The sequence below is a fragment of the Anomaloglossus baeobatrachus genome, chromosome 8 (genome assembly GCF_048569485.1).
Source record: "Anomaloglossus baeobatrachus isolate aAnoBae1 chromosome 8, aAnoBae1.hap1, whole genome shotgun sequence".
Taxonomy (NCBI): Eukaryota; Metazoa; Chordata; class Amphibia; order Anura; family Aromobatidae; genus Anomaloglossus; species Anomaloglossus baeobatrachus.
Window position 1 is genome coordinate 54,071,118 of NC_134360.1, and position 18,998 is coordinate 54,090,115.

Consider the following 18,998-nt stretch of genomic DNA (forward strand, 5'->3'; position numbering starts at 1 on the left):
ACGCAGGAAGAATGAACATGCTGCATTTTTTTTGTCACAAACTTTTGACAAAAAAAACGCTGACAAATAAACTGCAATGTGCGCATGACAAATCTGACTTCTCATAGACTTTGCTGGGAAGTCAGATGTCAGAAAGTTCTGCTGACAAAACTGCAGCCAAAAAAGCAGCCAAAAAGCAGCAAAAAAAGCAGCGTGCGCATGTAGCCTAAGAAGCTTACATGTGAGGTAATATGATGTCGGTGGTGAGACAGAAAAAGACAGACAGAAAAAGACAGACAGACAGAGACAGATGGGGAAAGAGACAGCCCTGGAAAGAGACAGACGGGCAAAGAGACAGACGGGCACAGAGACAGACAGTCAAAGAGACAGACGGTCAAAGAGACAGACCTGGAAAGAGACAGACCTGGAAAGAGACAGACCTGGAAAGAGACAGGAGAAAAATTGTGTGCCTGGTGGAGCGGCATGTGGCTACGCAGGACTTGATACGGGACACTGAGACTTTGCGTGCCGCCCGTCGGTCCGGCCCCTCCAAGCCTCGGGCCAAGGACCCACCGCGGACACCGGTGCGGGAGTCCGCTACCGTCCCGTCTGAGGCCGCGCCCGCCGTCCCTGAGGTCCGGAAGGCTATGTACCCTAAACGACAACTCGTCAAGGGGGTTTCCTTCCCTATTAGATGTTGGCGGTGCCAGCGGGTGGGACATATGGAAGCCCAATGTCCACTCACCACGGAGCCCATGGATTGTGGGGTTACCCGGCGGGGTTCAATGTATGCTCAGGCGGTGTGTACCGCGGACCTTGTCTCCCCGGAGACTGAGCCCCACTTGTGCCAAATACAGTGAATGGATGTCCGGTTACAGGCTTGTTGGATTCCGGAAGCTTAGTGACCCTTGTGCGGTCAACCCTAAGGGCTGAAGTAAAGGCCACAGGACGTACCGTGAGGGTGGTTTGCATACATGGGGACCGCCGAGACTATCCCATGGGGATTGTCACCATCACAGCACCCTGCGGTCAGGTGCAACATGAGGTGGGACTTATGAACATTCTTCCCTATGACGTGATCCTAGGAAGGGATCTGCCGTATTTTTGGACTCTATGGAAGGGGCCTCCTACGTCCCCTCAGGTATTGGACAGTCCGGGACCTGAGCCCAACAATCCCGAATCCGGGACGCCTGCCGTAGGGGTCCCCATGATAGGGACAGAATGTGAACCCGATAGGTCGCCCCTAGAGGTATTGGCAGGAGAGGCTGAGATGGTCGAGCCCATCCCAGAGTTGGAGGCGTCACCGGATACGTTTGGGACAGCCCAACTCCAGGACCCTACATTAATACATGCCCGGAGTCGGGTGACAGTGGTTGACGGGGTGGCACAGCTGCCCGGTGCCCAGGTAAGGTACCCCCATTTCGCTCTTAAGCAGGATTTACTCTACCGGGTAGATGAAATACAGGGCGTGGGGGTAGAGCAGTTGGTGGTGCCCCAGCCATATCGCCGGCGGGTCCTCGACTTGGCTCATAAACACCTGATGAGTGGCCACCTAGGGGTCAAGAAAACGCAGGAGCGAATATTGCAAAGGTTCTATTGGCCCGGGGTCTTTGCGGAGGTAAAACGGTTCTGCGAAACCTGCCCGGAGTGTCAGCTTACCGCACCCCTGGCCCACTTTTGCAGTCCGTTGGTACCGTTACCCATTATAGAAGTCCCTTTTGAACGGATAGGGATGGACCTGGTGGGGCCCCTCGTAAAGTCCGCTCGAGGGCACCAACACATCCTAGTGATCGTTGACTATGCCACCCGGTATCCAGAGGCGATACCTCTCAGACATACTGCGGCGAAGCTTATAGCTCGGGAGTTGTTTGCTGTGTTCTGCCGGGTGGGGTTGCCCAAGGAGATCCTTACGGATCAGGGGACCCCATTCATGTCTAAAGTGACCAAAGAGCTATGCCGGCTACTCCAGATCAAGCAGTTGCGTACGTCTGTGTATCATCCTCAAACGGACGGTTTAGTGGAGCGATTCAATAAAACCCTGAAAACCATGCTCAAAAGGGTGATTTCCAAAGACGGGAAAGACTGGGATATGATGCTGCCCTATTTGATGTTTGCCATCCGAGAGGTGCCACAGGCATCCACGAGGTTTTCGCCTTTTGAGTTGTTATACGGGCGACATCCCCGGGGATTGTTGGACCTGGCAAAGGAAACATGGGAGCAGGAGCCCACCCCCCATAAAAGTGTGATTGAACACATTTTAGGAATGCAGAACCGCATAAGCGCGGTCATGCCAATTGTGAAGAAGCATTTACAGGAGGCTCAGGCCGCGCAAAGCGGCCGCTACAATAGACAAGCCACCGTGCGGACCTTTAAACCCGGGGATCGGGTGTTGGTATTGATCCCCACGGCGGAGAGTAAATTCCTGGCTCAGTGGCAAGGCCCCTACGAGATAAAGGAAAGAATCGGGGTGGTCAACTATAAGGTATTGCAGCCCGGTAGGCGGAAACCTGAACAAATATACCATGTCAACCTATTAAAACCTTGGCAGGAACGGGAAAGCCTGATGGTTGATTTTTCCCCATCTCCCTCCTCTTCGGGTCGTTCAAACCCGGCTCCAGCGACCTCCGGAGAGGACGAACCGGAAGTAAGGATTGGAGAAGCCCTCACCAAGCAACAGAGGCGAGAGGCCAGACGGCTGGTTCAGCAGAACCCCGAGGTCTTCTCCGAGCTGCCTGGTAGGACCAGTCTGATACGACATGACATTGTCACCGAGCCTCACCTGAAGGTACGCCTGAAGCCATACCGGGTACCGGAGGCTCGAAGACAAGCCATATCAGAGGAAGTGAAGACAATGCTACGCCTGGGGGTCTTCGAAAAATCCCGGAGTGAATGGGCTAGTCCCATTGTCCTAATACCAAAACCCGATGGCTCCTTAAGGTTCTGCAATGACTTTAGGAGATTGAACGAAATATCCAAGTTCGATCTCTACCCCATGCCCTGGGTGTGTGAGCTGATTGATAGGCTGGGACAGGCGCGATATTTCACCACGCTCGACCTGACCAAGGGGTACTGGCAGGTGCCACTGACGGAGTCCGCCAAGGAGAAAACCGCTTTTGTTACACCGGAGGGTCTCTTCCACTATGTTGTCTTGCCTTTTGGGTTACATGGCACTCCGGCCACGTTCCAGAGGTTGATGGACTTGGTGCTGGAACCCCACCAGGCGTATGCATCAGCGTACCTTGATGACATTATTATTTACAGCTCTGAGTGGCAGACCCACTTGGAACAGGTACAAGCAGTGGTGAACGCGCTCTGAACAGCCGGATTGACAGCCAATCCCAAGAAATGTGCGTTGGGGCTCACGGAAGCCCACTACTTGGGCTATGTAATAGGCCAAGGAGTGATTAAGCCCCAAATTAACAAAGTTGAGGCGATCCAGAAGTGGCCTAGACCCCTGACCACGAAGCAGGTTAGGGCCTTCCTGGGTATCGTGGGGTACTACAGGAGGTTTGTAAAAAATTTTGCGGGACTATCGGCCCCCTTGACGGACCTTCTCAAAGGCAAGAAGTCCGTCATGGTGCGCTGGACTCCGCAGGCCGAAGACTCCTTCCGGGCCCTGAAGGGAGTCCTGTGCGGACAGCCCGTTCTTGTCAACCCTGATTTCCGGAAGGAGTTCGTAGTCCAGACTGACGCCTCTGAGGTCGGCCTGGGGGCAGTGCTGTCTCAGGTGGTTCAGGGGGAGGAACACCCCGTCACCTTCTTAAGTAGGAAGCTCACCACTCCCGAGCGAAATTATAGCGTAGTGGAGAAGGAGTGCCTGGCGATCAAGTGGGCCTTGGAGTCCCTACGCTATTACCTGCTGGGACGGCAGTTTCGCTTGGTGACGGATCACTCTCCGCTGGTCTGGATGAGGTCCGCCAAGGAACGGAATGCCCGGGTTACCCGGTGGTTCCTTTCTCTGCAGAACTTCTGGTTTACGGTTGAACACCGGGCCGGTAGGTTGCAGGGCAACGTCGATGCCTTGTCCCGCGGCCCGTGTTTGATGGCGGGAGTTCAACGCCGCACGCTTGAACTGAGGGGGGGAGTATGTGAGACTGTGACCGGAGTTGTCTATGACGGCCGGTACGTCTCGCCCCGGTTGTGCTCCCTCCATGTATAGAAAGCAACTCCACTCCAGGGTTAATCCTGTTTCCCTGCAGGCTGAAAGGAGGGTTAAAAGGAAACAGGAACATGGGCGTAGGTCCCTAGTGTGAGGGAGTGAACACAACTCCCTGAGTTTCTGCCAGAGAAAGACGTGTGCTGTTTTGGACTTTTGTTTGTGCAATAAACCGTGTGATGTGACCATTGGTGCCTGGATACCGTGTCTTCTGCCGCGCAGCCGACCGCGCTACCTCACAGTGTATATGTATGTATGTATGTGTGTGTATGTGTATATGTATGTGTGTGTGTGTGTGTGTGTGTGTGTATGTGTGTGTATATGTATGTGTGTGTATGTGTGTGTATATGTATGTATGTGTGTATGTGTGTGTGTGTGTGTGTATGTGTGTGTATATGTATGTGTATGTGTGTGTATGTGTATATGTATGTGTGTATGTGTGTGTGTGTATGTATGTATCTATGTGTATGTGTGTATGTCCACTAAAAGAATCCACACCATCGCATTTACAATCATAAAAGTTTGCACAGACGCCTCATTGGACTCAAGGAATGTTATAGACTATGTTTTGAGTCGAAAACAGTTACCGTATTCACAAAAAAAATGCTTACATTAAAGTCAATGGAGCTGGGAGTTACAGGTCATTAATAGGAGCTGTGATTGGTTGCTATAGGCAACAAAGGACATTTTTTTTATAAGAAACTTATGTGTGAGGTAATATGATGGTGGAGAGACAGAGAAAGACAGAGAGAGACAGAGACACAGACAGATATACAGAGACAGACAGATACACAGACAGATACACAGACAGACAGACAGAGACAGACAGAGACAGACAGAGACAGACAGAGACACACACACAGACACACACACAGAGACAGAAACACACAGAGACAGACAGTCACAGACAGCAAGAGACAGACAGAGACAAAAAAAGAGACAGACAGAAACAGAGATACACTGAGACTGACAGAGAAACACAGACAGACACAATGAAACACACAGAGACTGATGGAGTACGAGCCCTTTATGGGCAAGTAGTCCCTGACTGAGGGCCTAGGTTGGAGGAGAAGGAATGGAGCGGTGTCCGGCAGCTGTTTTGTACCAAGGGGCACATGATTAAAGTTTGTTTAAAAAAAAAAAAAAAAGAGGAGGGATTGTGGAATGTGGCAGGGGGCGCCCTGGTGTTAATGGGCTGGTTAGGGCTTGGGCTCCTCCCCCTCCCTTGCATGGTGCTCACCCTATAGTTGGTGGGTTTATGGTTTAGCCCTTGGGCTTATAGGTTCCCCCACCCCCGTTTTCTTCCTCTTCCGGCATCGGCTGACGAGAGCTCCCCACCCACCCTCCCTGTTTGTGGTTTCAATTTGCTAACGATTATGATACAAGTCACAGCAGGCGGTATTTTCAACAGTTAAGGGACCGAGGACGCACATGCCCTCCAGGAGCTGGAGGGGCAACCGTTTCGGTTCAAAGAGAGATGTCACTCACGTTTTGAGTGGAAGTTGGTTAAAACAAGTTTAAGGTTAAAATAAAGCTGTGGCCGACCCCGTCCACTAAAGGTTATGAAGTTGTAGTTGTTATTTCTGCGCCGGGACACATGGGTACGGGTTGTGAGCTTGTTCATGTCATCAGTCACATTGAGACACAGATACACACAGACACACAAAGACTTACAGAGACACAGAGAGAGACACACACACAGAGGCAGGCAGACAAAGACAGACAGAGGAGGAGTGTGGGAGAGACTAAGAGACACTTAGTTACTATCCCGGACAATGCCGGGTCCTACAGCTAGTATAAAATACAGCAGGTCTGATCACCTGCCGGAATATGGATATGGCGTTACTGTCTATCTTGTAGTGCCTCAGGACGTCTGTGCTGGTGGTGATGCCATAATCCCATTCTGGATGATTTTTTACAATTGTGTTAAAATATCCAAATTCTGGCGTCTCCGGGTCCTGTCCAATAAAGCAGAACTGTGTAAATAAAAAATGTACTATGCTCTACAAATATACAGCTACCGGCCAAGAAAGTGCACTTACCACGAAAAACCCGACCACGGCTATCTCAGTGGACTCAATGAAGGCTTTGGCAGTAGGAACATCTCCCAATTCTAAGGCTCTTCTCTCAGGAACTAAAGGAGAAACAGTGATGGAAATACCAGACTCCGGGGATAAGGACAAAAAACGATAATAATCAATATCATCACCGCGAACACAAGAAGCAAAAGGATAAAAGTTCACAAAATACCTGAGTCTGAGCAGACCCTGAACAAGTGCTGAGAGATTTTATCTCTAATCCTAACAGAATTGTGAGTGCAGCTCTGGAGTATAATAAGGGATCTAACTCAGCATCAGTGTAGGATAAGTAATGTAATGTATGTACACAGTGACTGCACCAGCAGAATAGTGAGTGCAGCTCTGGAGTATAATACAGGATATAACTCAGGATCAGTACAGGATAAGTAATGTATGTACACAGTGACTCCCCCAGCAGAATAGTGAGTTCAGCTCTGGAGTATAATACAGGATGTAACTCAGGATCAGTAATGTAATGTATGTACATAGTGACTGCACCAGGAGTTCAGCTCTGAAGTGTATTACAAGTTGTAATTCAGGATCAGTACAGGATAAGTAATGTATGTACAGAGTGACTGCACCAGCAGAATAGTGAGTGCAGCTCTGGAGTATAATACAGGATGTAACTCAGGATCACTAATGTAATATATGTACACAGTGACTCCACCAGCAGAATAGTGAGTTCAGCTCTGGAGTATAATACAGGATATAACTCAAGATCAATAATGTAATGTATGTACACAGTGACTGCAACAGGAGTTCAGCTCTGAAGTATAATACAAGATGTAATTCAGGATCAGTACAGGATAAGTAATGTATGTACACAGTGGCTGCACCAGCAGAATAGTGAGTGCAGCTCTAGAGTATAATACAGAATATGATTAGTACAGGATCAGTAATGTTATGTACAATTGACTGCAGCAGCAGAATTGTGAGTGCAGCTCTGGAGTATAATACAGAATAATTATTGTAATATTATTCTGGACCTTATATTGATGATAAAACATGAGAAGTAATTTTGAATGTTTCTGCTTTTTTGGACTGCTGATACAATATCATTTAGGGGATAATTATTGCTGTGGATATAAACATTTGATGCCTGATGGAAAGTTTATTATCTGTATTTCAGGCATTCTTTGAGTTCTTTTCATCTCTGGGGTCTTCAGTTCCTCTGGAGATTTTTGTTTCTGAATAGTGAAGGGAAAACTTTGGTGTTTGGGGTGTAACACATTATAAGTAATTAGCCCCTGTGGACGTTCTCTCCGGAGTCTCGGCTCCGCTTTGTTTTAATGATGAGTGATTATATTAATTTACGTTTTCCACCTGGGAAATTACAGAACAGGTCCGTTTCATCCACCTGACGCCCGCAGCTTGGAGATTTCCCTGAGAATCGGAACAGCTGCTATTTACTCTTCAGCACAGCAGAGGTGAATGGGTAACACATGGGCTAAAGTCCGGAGTAAATTCTTAAAAGTTTATTCATGAATTATTGTTTGCTTTTTGTAACGTTTATTTATAGAAAATTAGATATTTATATATAATTATATATTTAGGAGCCACCGCAGACACAATGTACATTGAGCTCCATTATAACTCAGTATGCAGTGAGCTCCCCCTAGTGGTGACAGCAAGTATATGGAATTTAACAACTTAATACTTCAGTCAACTGTTATATTCTTATATTAAATTGTCAATAAAGTAATAAAAGACCCCATATATATTGTAATATTTCCCAGTATTATCCATCTGCATAGAATCAGTTGATCTATAGAATTTGATTCCTTCCAATAGAAACTATCCAAGTAACATCTCTCTATGATGATGCTGTTATACTGACCCCTACTGGTGGGATGGTGCTATTACACTTCAGGGTTTTTTTTTTCATATTTCATCAACCAATTTGATATATTACCGTGTAACACTTCTAATACCAAAAACTGCAAGGAAAGTCCAACCAACTGGGAAAAATGCCTCCAGTCCTACTATGGAGGATGTATAGGACGGTTGAATGAGATGTGGAGAAACCAGGGAGGAGATCACATGAAGCAGTAAAATCTCGGATGTGGGTTTTTTTAATTTTTTGGGGCAACTCTGGTTGTGAATGAGGTGCCAGAATATGGAGTGAAGCATAGTTTGGGGGTTAAGGTGGTTCTATAAGGATGGTCCTCATGGTCCTTCGGTCCTCACAGCCCCCAATACTTAAGGTTTCCAGGACTTTTCACAGGTTCTGTCACCTGCATGAAATGACCAGTTGGGGTCTTTGAGGACTGGAGTTTGGGAAACACAGTTCCGTAGTAACTTCTGGGACTCACCTTCAATGTCCGTGCTGTTCCCAGTTTCCGCAGCCAGAGAAAAGTTCACTAAGAGGAGAAGCAGCGAGATCTGGACGCAGCAGGAGGGTCGTGTCATGGTGTCTGCTCGGTAGTGCCGGAGTGATGATGACTCATAGATGGTAACGTGAAGCTCGGAGGCCTGAGAACCGCACATCTGCCACCAGCGATAAGACGTCCGGGTCATTGACATCTCAGATCAACGGAGCTGGAACCTGTCCTTGGAAATATTCATGTCATCACTGCTGGTGGCGCCATGTCCGGAGAATATAAGGAAAGACCATATCCACGGCCCCTGGTGGATACAGACAGAAATGGGCCCTTGCAGCCCAACAGCTCATCAAAATGCACAATTCCACCTGTTTTGGAGGTGGTAATGGTCCCCTTTACCTCTTGGGCCCTGGTGCAGCTGCGCAGGTTGCACCAATGATATGTCCGATGGATCGACCTTGTCCACCGTGACAGCTGCTATGGGATCACGAGGTGGACGGGCCCCTCAGGAATATTTTGTAGAAAATGCCACAGGGTCAGAGACACAATTGGTACAAACTGTGCAGCCACTTGGGGCCCAAGAAGTACGGGGGCCACTGCCACCTCTAAAGCACATAAAGGGGGGCATTATGTTGGGCTGCAATGGGCACATAATCTGTTCTTGCACAGGACCCTCCTCTGTCTGTGTCCGCCCTGTAACTTATACTGGTTGTCCAGTATTGGAAAAACATGGCTGATTTATTTAGGAAACAGCGCCACCTCTGACCATCTCTTGTGTTGAGCTCCATTTAATTAAATGGGATGGAGTTGCAGTACCACATCCAACCCATGGGCAGAGGTGGCGCTGTTTCCGGAAAAAAAAAAAAGCATTAATGTTTTTTATAAATTCTGAACAAGTACTTTAAAGCTTTAGGACTTCTACCTGCAAAATGTATAACTTGGGCCCCGGCTATGTGCCTTTATAGTACCTATTTCTCATTTGTCACTGGTACCATGTGCAACTTCTACCCCAGCCCCTCAATGACTTATGACAACATTGGTTACTCAGGAGACTTATAAAATCCACTGGGGCGTTCACATAATTTTTCGTTATATGAGCGGTTCTCAGTAATCGTTCACGTCTGGGATTCAAGTGCAGGACTCGCTGATACACTGTAACAAGCTGTAGCGCAGGACTAGGTCAGAACAGGATGAAAGTCTCTAATTGTAAAAATAAGCTTTTCTATTCACTGATAGCAAGCAGAGATCTTGAAAAGAATTGAAGAGTCCCTAAACTTTTTTAGTTCTTTTTTCCAGCCATTGCAATGTTCTACCTTTCTATCATATGTTACTTTCATCTCTCGCAAACATGCCCAGTTCAAGCTCCTTTTAAAAGCTGCTTCGAGCTGCTGCTCAGTCAGATTCATATTCTATATTCAAACATTTTGAGTTCATGACTTCCCCTGTCTGAGGCTTTCCTTTCCCCCTTAATGAGAAAGTAAAATCCCCATACAAATTGTTAGAATGCAGTGTACACATATTACTGAGCAGCAGCTGAAAGCAGCTTCTAAAGGAGCTTATAGTAGGTATTGAAACTGCAGCAAAATATGGTAATGATATTTTTCCCAAAAATATACAGCTGTGCTCAAAAGTTTACATACCCTGGCAGATTTTTCTACTTTCTTGGCCTTTTTTCAGAGAATATGAATGATAACACAACATCTTTTTTTCCACTCATGGTTAGTGATTGGGTGAAGATATTTATTGTCAAACTACTGTATTTTCTCTTTTTAAATCATAATGACAACCAAAAACATCCAAATGACCTGATCAAAAGTTCACATACTCCAGTTCTTAATATCGGGTATTGCCACCTCTAACATCAATGGCAGCTTGAAGTCTTTTGTGATAGTTGTGGATGAGGCTCTTTATTTTCTAAGATGGTAAAGCTGCCCATTCTTCTTGGTGAAAAGCCTCCAGTTCCTGTAAATTCCTGGGCTTTCTTGCATGAACTGCGCGGTTGAGTTCTCTCCAGAGTGGCTCAATGATATTGAGGTCAGGAGACTGAGATGGCCATTCAAGAACCTTCACTTTGTTCTGCTGTAGCCAATGACAGGTCGACTTGGCCTTGTGGTTTGGATCATTGTCATATTGGAACGTCCAAGTACGCCCCATGCACAGCTTCCAGGTTGATGAGTACAAATTTGCCTTCAGTATTTGCTGATAACGTGCTACATTCATCTTTCCTTCAACTTTGACCAAGTTTCCTGTGCCTTTGTAGCTCAAACATCCCCACATCATCAGCAATCCACCTCCGTGCTTTACAGTAGGAATGGTGTTCCTTTCATCATAGGCCTTATTCTGTCTCTTCCTGGTAGCAATGAATCCAACCGCTCTAATTATCAGTCCCTTAGATAACTGTATGATTTTACTCACTCTACCGGCTTCCACAGATAGTGTTAACTCAGCCCAATGATGACTTGTAGAAAGACAAGGAGAAACGCTGTAGTTTTCTTCTAGAATCTTGTATTAAGTACAAAGTAAAGGCAGGTGAAAAGGAATAATCTGTACAGGGTTGCAGACATGTCTCTTCAGCAATGGTTCCTCTAGATTAAACTGAAGGAGAAGGGAGGAGCATTCTATACAGAAGCCAACTAAGGGAGGTACATAGGGACAAACTTCATACAGTCTAATCTACCTAGTAACAATAAGGAATTTCCTGATAGGAGGAAAAATATGCAATGCAAGAAATATATACAATACGTTGTTCCCATTCATGGGACACAACACTCCCCGTCTGAATTCATATGATTTCACAAGTCCTTCTACGACGTAAGGAGTCGATCCTGTCCCTCAATATCACGAAACCTGTAACGAGAAAAGAGACGAACACAAAAAAATGCAACGGTAATGCACTGAATTCAAGTCCATGCTTTGTTGATGACGCATTGTCCTTGCGTAAAAATGTAAAAGTAGAAAAATATAAAAAATGAATCCAAGTTCAACAAACCCATCTTCAGATTGGGGAAGCCGCAAACATGCCAACTCTTCCTCCAACCCAATAATCCAACGGTAAGGTTTTAATCCAAAGGAAAAGTTCAAGGTTCATTAGACACGGACAGTTGTGTGTCCGTACAGCAGGGGAAAGGAAAGGTACGCTCCCCGCCATGGCAGTGTCCAATGACAAAGTTAGTTCATGTAACGTCCTCCTTTGGTAAAAGTAGCACGAGTTCGGTGACTGGACGAATCACACACATGTGCCAGCCATGGCACATTGAAGACTTGTAGTCGGTGAAACAGTGAGCAATGTGAATAAGACAAGCTACGGCTCGTACCTCAGATGACCGACTTGAGAAGCGCTCGAAGCGATGAGGTCTCAACTTCTGTTCTGATGTCACTGAAGTGTAGCGAGCGGAGACGACCAGTCTAATTTTTTTGTCGGATTCTGGTTCCACCAGCTCGTACATGTTGCTGGCGTAGTTATCGCAGGTCTCCTCGTATAAGATACTTGGAGGTGTCAGCCACATGTTGTCGCCGAGTTTGGATGCAGCAGTGAGTCTCGTTCCTCGGTCGGCTGGGTTTTGTTCGGTGGGAATGGGGTGCCACTGTTCAGCATGATCTCTGTCGAGGATATTTTGCGTAATCTCGACAAAGCATTTCTCCATCTCTAATTGTCTTTCCAAAGTGCGTTTTAGAGAGGAGGACCTTGCGGTTGCTTGCTGGGAGTTGTTTGGCAAACTTGGCCTTGGAGACCGAAAGGGTAATGGGGCTACCCAACTGTTAGTCATTTTGAGAGAACTCTTTATCCATAATCTTTATGAATTCTTTGTCTCATCAGAGCCAACTTGTTGTCTTCATTTGTAGACTCGAACGCTGTTGACCCGAAGTCGTCATCCCAGAGATGATATGCGTCCGCGCAGTCGGGAGGCTGCTGTCGCCACCTGGTGTCGCTCAGCCTCTCTTTCACCCCGTAGTAATGCGGACATGGTTGAAAGTGAGTGCCGCGACCGTTTGGGAGGATGTGTGTCTTGTAGGAGGAGATCGCGTCGGGACTCTTCATTTTGCCTACGTAGACGTTTCCTATGATCACCCAGCCTAAGTCGTAGCGCTGAGCAAATGGCGCATCGTGTGGCCCATTGATGTGTTGGCGTACCTTGTGTAGCCGGAGGATGTCCCTTCCAATCAGGATCAGGATTTTTGCACTATGATCAAGAGGTGGGATCTTGCTGGCGATAGTTCTCAGGTGAGGGTGGTGAAGAGCTGCCTCTGGTGTTGGAATCTCTTCCCGGTTAGCCGGTATCTGGTTGCACTCGACGAGTGTCGGTAGAGGTATCTCTACGGTATTTTCAAGAGATGTTACCACGAGACCACTGGCTCTTCTTCCGCAAGCTTCTGAGATGCCGCTGCAAGTACCTAGTGTATAAGGGTAGGCATTTCCTTTTAAGCCGAACAAGTCGAAGAGTTCAGACCTGGCAAGTGACCTGTTACTCTGGTCGTCCAGGATGCTGTACACCTTCACGGCCCTTTCTGGGTGACCTTTGGGATATACCCTTACTAGGCATATTTTCGCACAAGACTTGTTCCTTTCGTTCTTGAAGGGGTTTCTTCCTGAAGCCAATGCACTTCTTCAGGGGGTGTGGTAGTTTGTGAATAGGACACTGGCGGTTTGGATTTTCTGCCTTCCCGCCTTCATTGCCCTTGTCTGGTGCTGACGTTGGTGTAGGTGGTAGATTGTCGGTCTTCTTGACTGATACTGGGCCCCTACGTTTTCTGTCATTTTGATGAGGGCTCTCATATCCGGGAGCTGGTGAAGTGGAGCCGGTTGGTTCTCCACAGGTGAAGCTGGGGTCTGCCTTACGTTCCGCGATGCCGTTGATGAACTCGCAGAAGTAGGAGAATGGAGGGAAGGAGACTTGGTGCTCTTTTTTATAGTTTGTTCCTACCGTAGTCCACCTTTCCTGCACGTTGTAAGGTAACTTGGCGACTATGGGTTTCACCCCACGAGCGGTGTCCAGGTAGCTGAGGCGAGGTAGGTGTGTGTCTGTTTTGGCCAGCTGGAGCTCGGACAGCAGGTCGCTGAGTTCCTGGTACTTTGACGCATCCTTGCCAGATATTTTGGGAAGGTCGTATAGTTGTTTCAGCAATGCATCTTCAATTGCTTCAGGACTGCCGAAGCCTTTCTCTAGTCTGTCCCATGCGGTTGCGAGACCAGTTGTTGGGTCGCTGATGTAGACGGATCTGAGTCTCTTGATTCTCTCAGTAGACCGTGGCCCTAGCCACCTGATTAGCAAGTCCAGCTCTTCAGCAGCTATAATGCCGAGGTCACGCGTTGCGATTTTGAAGGCACACTTCTACCCTCTGTAGTTTTCGGGCTGGTCGTCGAACTTTGTGAGACCGGTGTTGGTGAGTTCTCGGCGGATCATGTACCTCGCAAAGTCGGACATGTCTGATCTTTCTGACGTTGGGGGCACATTTGCTGGCTGCGTGGTGCTGGTTGCGTGATTCGTAGCTTCTTGGTTCGGGAACATGGGAAAGTATGGAGTGGCGTAGGCGTTTAGACCAGTGATCGGTTTGGTGTGTACAATCTCTGTTGTATACGGGGCCGGAACTACATAGTTGTTGGGAGTGTAGCGCCTTGCCGGCATGTTAGGTTGCATGTAGACATGGGCATACGGAGGTTGCTGATGCGCAGGGTGTGGCTGTGCATTGGAATATGAAGCTGGTTCAGGCTTGAAAGTCTGAGGTGCATTGGACTGACCTGGAAGGCTGGAAGCTGTAGGGGGATCAGTGTCTTGAGGCTCTGGAGAAGTGTTAGCACTGACGGGAATGTTGATGGTAGTTGGCAGTTCGTCGGCTTGGCTCAGCATGTAATCTCTTGTACGCTCAAGTGAGTCTTCTGTGTCGAGATCACACAAACTGGCGCTGCCTTCTTGGCTCCCACCCAGAGCTTGCTCAAAGACTTTTAGCCTTGCCATGGCCGCCACATGTTCACATTCCTTCTGAAGGGCTTCAATTTCTGCTTCCTTGCGTGCAGATTCTGCTTTCATCTCTGCTTCTCTGCGTGGAGATTCTGCTTTAATCTCTGCTTCTTTGCGTGCAGATTCTGCTTTCATCTCTGCTTCTCTGCATGCAGATTCTGCTTTCATCTCTGCTTCTCTGCATGCAGATTCTGCTTTCATCTCTGCTTCCTTGTGTGCAGATTCTGCTTTCATCTCTGCTTCTTTGCATGCAGATTCTGCTTTCATCTCTGCTTCTTTGCGTGCAGATTCTGCTTTCATCTCTGCTTCCTTGCGTGCAGATTCTGCTTTCATCTCTGCTTCTCTCTGGGCGAAGATGGCTTGTACTTTCGTTGTTTCTGCTTCGGCGCGCGCCTTTATGAGCTGCTCGCTGAGGGTTGAGTACCTTGATGAGCCTGATTTGAGTGAGTGTCTTGAGCTCTTAATGGACCTGGATTTGTAAGATGCCGCTCCTGACATTTGCGCCATTTTTGCTTCAGTCTCGCTCACAATGTCGCGCACAGTTTGGTCTCGTTCAGCATTAAGCTGTTGGAAGTCCTGTAGTTCTTTTTGAGACTCGGACATATTTGATCTCAGCAGGGTAGAGGAATATTTTTTACAAATCTCTTTGTAAGACCGGTATGCTGAGTACAGTTGTTCCAGGGCTCCCTCTGGTGGTAGCTCATGAGCACCGGGCGCAGATAAAAGTCACTTGTTTTTGCACTCTTTGCCACAATAATGCTGTCTGGGTAAACAGTTCACTTCTGGCTGTTTCTAGGTTCTCTTTAACCTTCCATGTTGGTTTGATCGACCGCTTAGATCTTTCACTGTAATTTGAGTGTGAGTCTCTGTCTTCCTCTTGTTGCTTTAAAGCAGGTAGTGAGAGAGCTCTCTGACTCCATCAGGAAGGGTGAATGCTGCTCTGCACTGGTTGTCAGGGAAACAATACAATGTTGCAATCTCTGCAGCCAGCAGTCTGTGTTTGCAGGATGTATTTGCAGAGTCTCTGGCTGCAATTTACAATTAGCTTATGGGGGATTCTAGGTTTATAGCTACACACAGTTCTGATAACAGGTTAATACTTTACAGGGCACTTTCTCTGAAGCTGCTATAGGTTTTATGCTGTGGCTTGTTATCAGCCCCTTGGGGTAATCCTTTCTCTGGATTGTATGCAGTATAGCACTCCTGGAAACAGGTTCTTTACTGATATATGTACACTAATCCCGGTCACAGCTAGTCCTTTTCACTATTCTGTCTCTTCCTGGTAGCAATGAATCCAACCGCTCTAATTATCACTCCCTTAGATAACTGTATGATTTTACTCACTCTACCGGCTTCCACAGATAGTGTTAACTCAGCCCAACGATGACTTGTAGAAAGACAAGGAGAAATGCTGTAGTTTTCTTCTAGAATCTTGTATTAAGTACAAAGTAAATGCAGGTGAAAAGGAATAATCTGTACAGGGTTGCAGACATGTCTCTTCAGTAATGATTCCTCTAGACTAAACTGAAGGAGAAGGGAGGAGCTTTCTATACAGAAGCCAACTAAGGGAGGTACATAGGGACAAACTTCATACAGTCTAATCTACCTAGTAACAATAAGGAATTTCCTGATAGGAGGAAAAATATGCAATGCAAGAAATATATACAATACGTTGTTCCCATTCATGGGACACAACAGGCCTTGTTAACACCTCTCCAAATGTAACATTTATGATTGTGGCCAATAGTTTGATTTTGGTCTCATCACCCCAAATTACCTTGTTCCAGAAGTTTGGAGGCTTGTCTCTGTGCTCTTTGGTGTATTGTAGGTGAGATACTTTGTGGCATTTGCACAGTAATGGCTTTCTTCTGGACACTCGACCATGCAGACCATTTTTCTTCCAGTGTCTCCTTATTGTGCATCTTGAAACAGCCACATAGCTAGTTTTCAGTGAGTCCTGTATTTTAGCTGATGTTATTTGTGGCTTTTTATTTGCATCCCAAACAATTTTCCTGGCAATTGTGGCTGAAAGTTTTGTTGATCTACCTGATCGTGATTTGGTTTTTCAGAGCCCCTTGATTTTCCATTTTTTAATCACAGTTTGACCACTGCTGACTGGCATTATCAATTCCTGGATATCTTTTTGTATCCCTTTCCTGTTTTATACAGGCCAACTATCTTTTCCCGTAGATCCATTGACAATTCTTTTGCTTTCCCATGACTCACAATCCAGAAACGTCAGTGGCTGGATGAAAGATGCAAGAGTCTATTTGGATCCTAGAAACTCACTCAGCTTTTATGCACACACCCTGATTACAAGCAAACAGGTCACAGGTGAGGATGTTACCTTTATTAGCCATTCAAACCCATTTGTGTCAACTTCTGTGCATGTTATCAGGACAAAATAACCAGGGTGTGAGAACTTTTGATCAGGGCCATTTGGATGCTTTTGGTTATCATCATGATGTAAAAAGAGAAAACAGAGAAGTTTGACAATAAATGGCTTCACCCAACCACTAACCATGAGTGGGGAAAAAAGATTGTGTGTTATCACTCATATTCTCTGAAAAAAGGCCAAGAAAGCAAAAAATCTGCCGGGGTATGTAACTTTTCAGCACAACTGTATACGTTTGCATTGCTTGGAGGATGAAAAAAAGAAAAAGAAAAAGTTTAGCTTCTCTTTAAGGAAAGTTTAACAAAGTGAGATACAGAACTTCTTAGTCTCCAGTGATGAGACTATAGTACTACCATATGCTAAGTCTGATGGGTCTGTGAGACATTAATGGGGGTCCGGGCACCGCTTATTATTATTCATATTTTTTTTATTAACATAGCAAAATCCATCGTGTATACAGAGGCGCCTTCATAGTATATATTACGCCACTATGAAAGCCGCCATATACTCCAGCATTGCAAGCCGTACTCAAGCAAAAAGCAAATATAATATATATATATATATATATATATATATATATATATATACAGGGTGGCCCAAAAGTAGGTGGACAGTATGTGTAATAGGGTTATCAAACATGGTGCAAAGTGAAACTGACTCAGTTGCCCTTAGCAACCAATCAGATTCCACCTCTCATTTTCCAACAAGTCTGTACAGAATGAAAAGTGGAATCTGATTGGTTGCTAAGGGAAACTGAGTCAGTTTCACTTTACACCATGTTTGATAACCCTATTACACATACTGTCCACCTACTTTTGGGCCACCCTGTATATATATATATATATATATATATATATATATATATATTTATATTTATTAATAGCAGGGCCGGCGTCACCACGCGGCATACCCGGGCAAGTGCCGGGGCCCTGGACTGACAGGGGGGCCCACTCACGCTATCTAGGACACCTGCAGTACGTCGCGCCGTTCATTTTCCCTGTCGGCCTTCGTACTGCCTGCTATTTGCGTTCCACTGTGGAACGCAAGACGGGTGGGGGGGGGGGCACATCTCTCCTCCCTCCTCCCCTACTTGATTACTAGTGCGTAACGCATGCTGGGATGGGACCACCTCCTCTCACCTCTTTGATACGAGTGGAATGTATTGGAGCCGTGCGTCTCATTCCTGCTGCTGTCAGAACGCCCCCGTACGTCGTTTCCTCTTACGACAGCACAGTGGGCGGGCCTTCAAAGAATGATTGTCGTCATCAGCAGCAGCAGCACACACACAGATGCACTTCCTGCTACCACAGTGGAACGCACACCGGCAGCGCCTCGTTCAGGACCTTGTTGTCACTGACGACCGGCCGACTCAGTCACGGCAGACGCAGTACAGTACGGAAGCAGGTCCAAACCGTCCGGGACCGGTTCATTGGAGTACAAGAAGCCCAGGTTAGAAGAGCTACTCTTGGAGGCCAGAAGTGCATTGCCATTGTTTTTTTTTCCTTTTATTTTGATTTATATTGTACCTATGTGTGTTTGCCAGCTTTTTTTTTTTTTTAAATAAACCTGACATTTCATATCTGTATGTAGCAGAGTTGTATGTGTTTGTCTGAATGTAGCAGAGTTGTGTGTGTTTGTCTGTATGTAGCAAAGTTGTGTTTGTCTGTATGTAGCAGAGTTGTATGTGTTTGTATGTAGCAGAGTTGTATGTGTTTGTCTGTATGTAGCAGAGTTGTATGTGTTTGTCTGTATGTAGCAGAGTTGTATGTGTTTGTCTGAATGTAGCAGAGTTGTATGTGTTTGTCTGTATGTAGCAGAGTTGTGTGTGTTTGTCTGTATGTAGCAGAGTTGTATGTGTTTGTCTGAATGTAGCAGAGTTGTATGTGTTTGTCTGAATGTAGCAGAGTTGTATGTGTTTGTCTGTATGTAGCAGAGTTGTATGTGTTTGTCTGTATGTAGCAGAGTTGTATGTGTTCGTCTGTATGTAGCAGAGTTGTGTGTGTTTGTCTGTATGTAGCAGAGTTGTGTGTGTTTGTCTGTATGTAGCAGAGTTGTGTGCATTTGTCTGAATGTAGCAGAGTTGTGTGCATTTGTCTGAATGTAGCAGAGTTG

The 18,998-nt window shown here is 46.4% G+C and overlaps 1 protein-coding gene across 1 annotated transcript in view; it reads right to left on the reverse strand.

Moving 5' to 3' along the window:
* ERP27 (endoplasmic reticulum protein 27) overlaps positions 1 to 18,705 on the reverse strand; it is a 25,711-nt gene extending 7,006 nt beyond the window's left edge. The window contains exons 1-4 of the mRNA XM_075322074.1: positions 18,026 to 18,705; positions 8,526 to 8,758; positions 6,178 to 6,269; positions 5,956 to 6,093 (exon numbers count right to left, since the gene is read on the reverse strand). Of these exons, the coding sequence (XP_075178189.1) occupies positions 5,956 to 6,093; positions 6,178 to 6,269; positions 8,526 to 8,736 (441 nt within the window). The 5' untranslated portion in view covers positions 8,737 to 8,758; positions 18,026 to 18,705. The remainder of the gene's footprint in view (positions 1 to 5,955; positions 6,094 to 6,177; positions 6,270 to 8,525; positions 8,759 to 18,025) is intronic.
* Between the last annotated feature and the right edge of the window lie 293 nt (positions 18,706 to 18,998).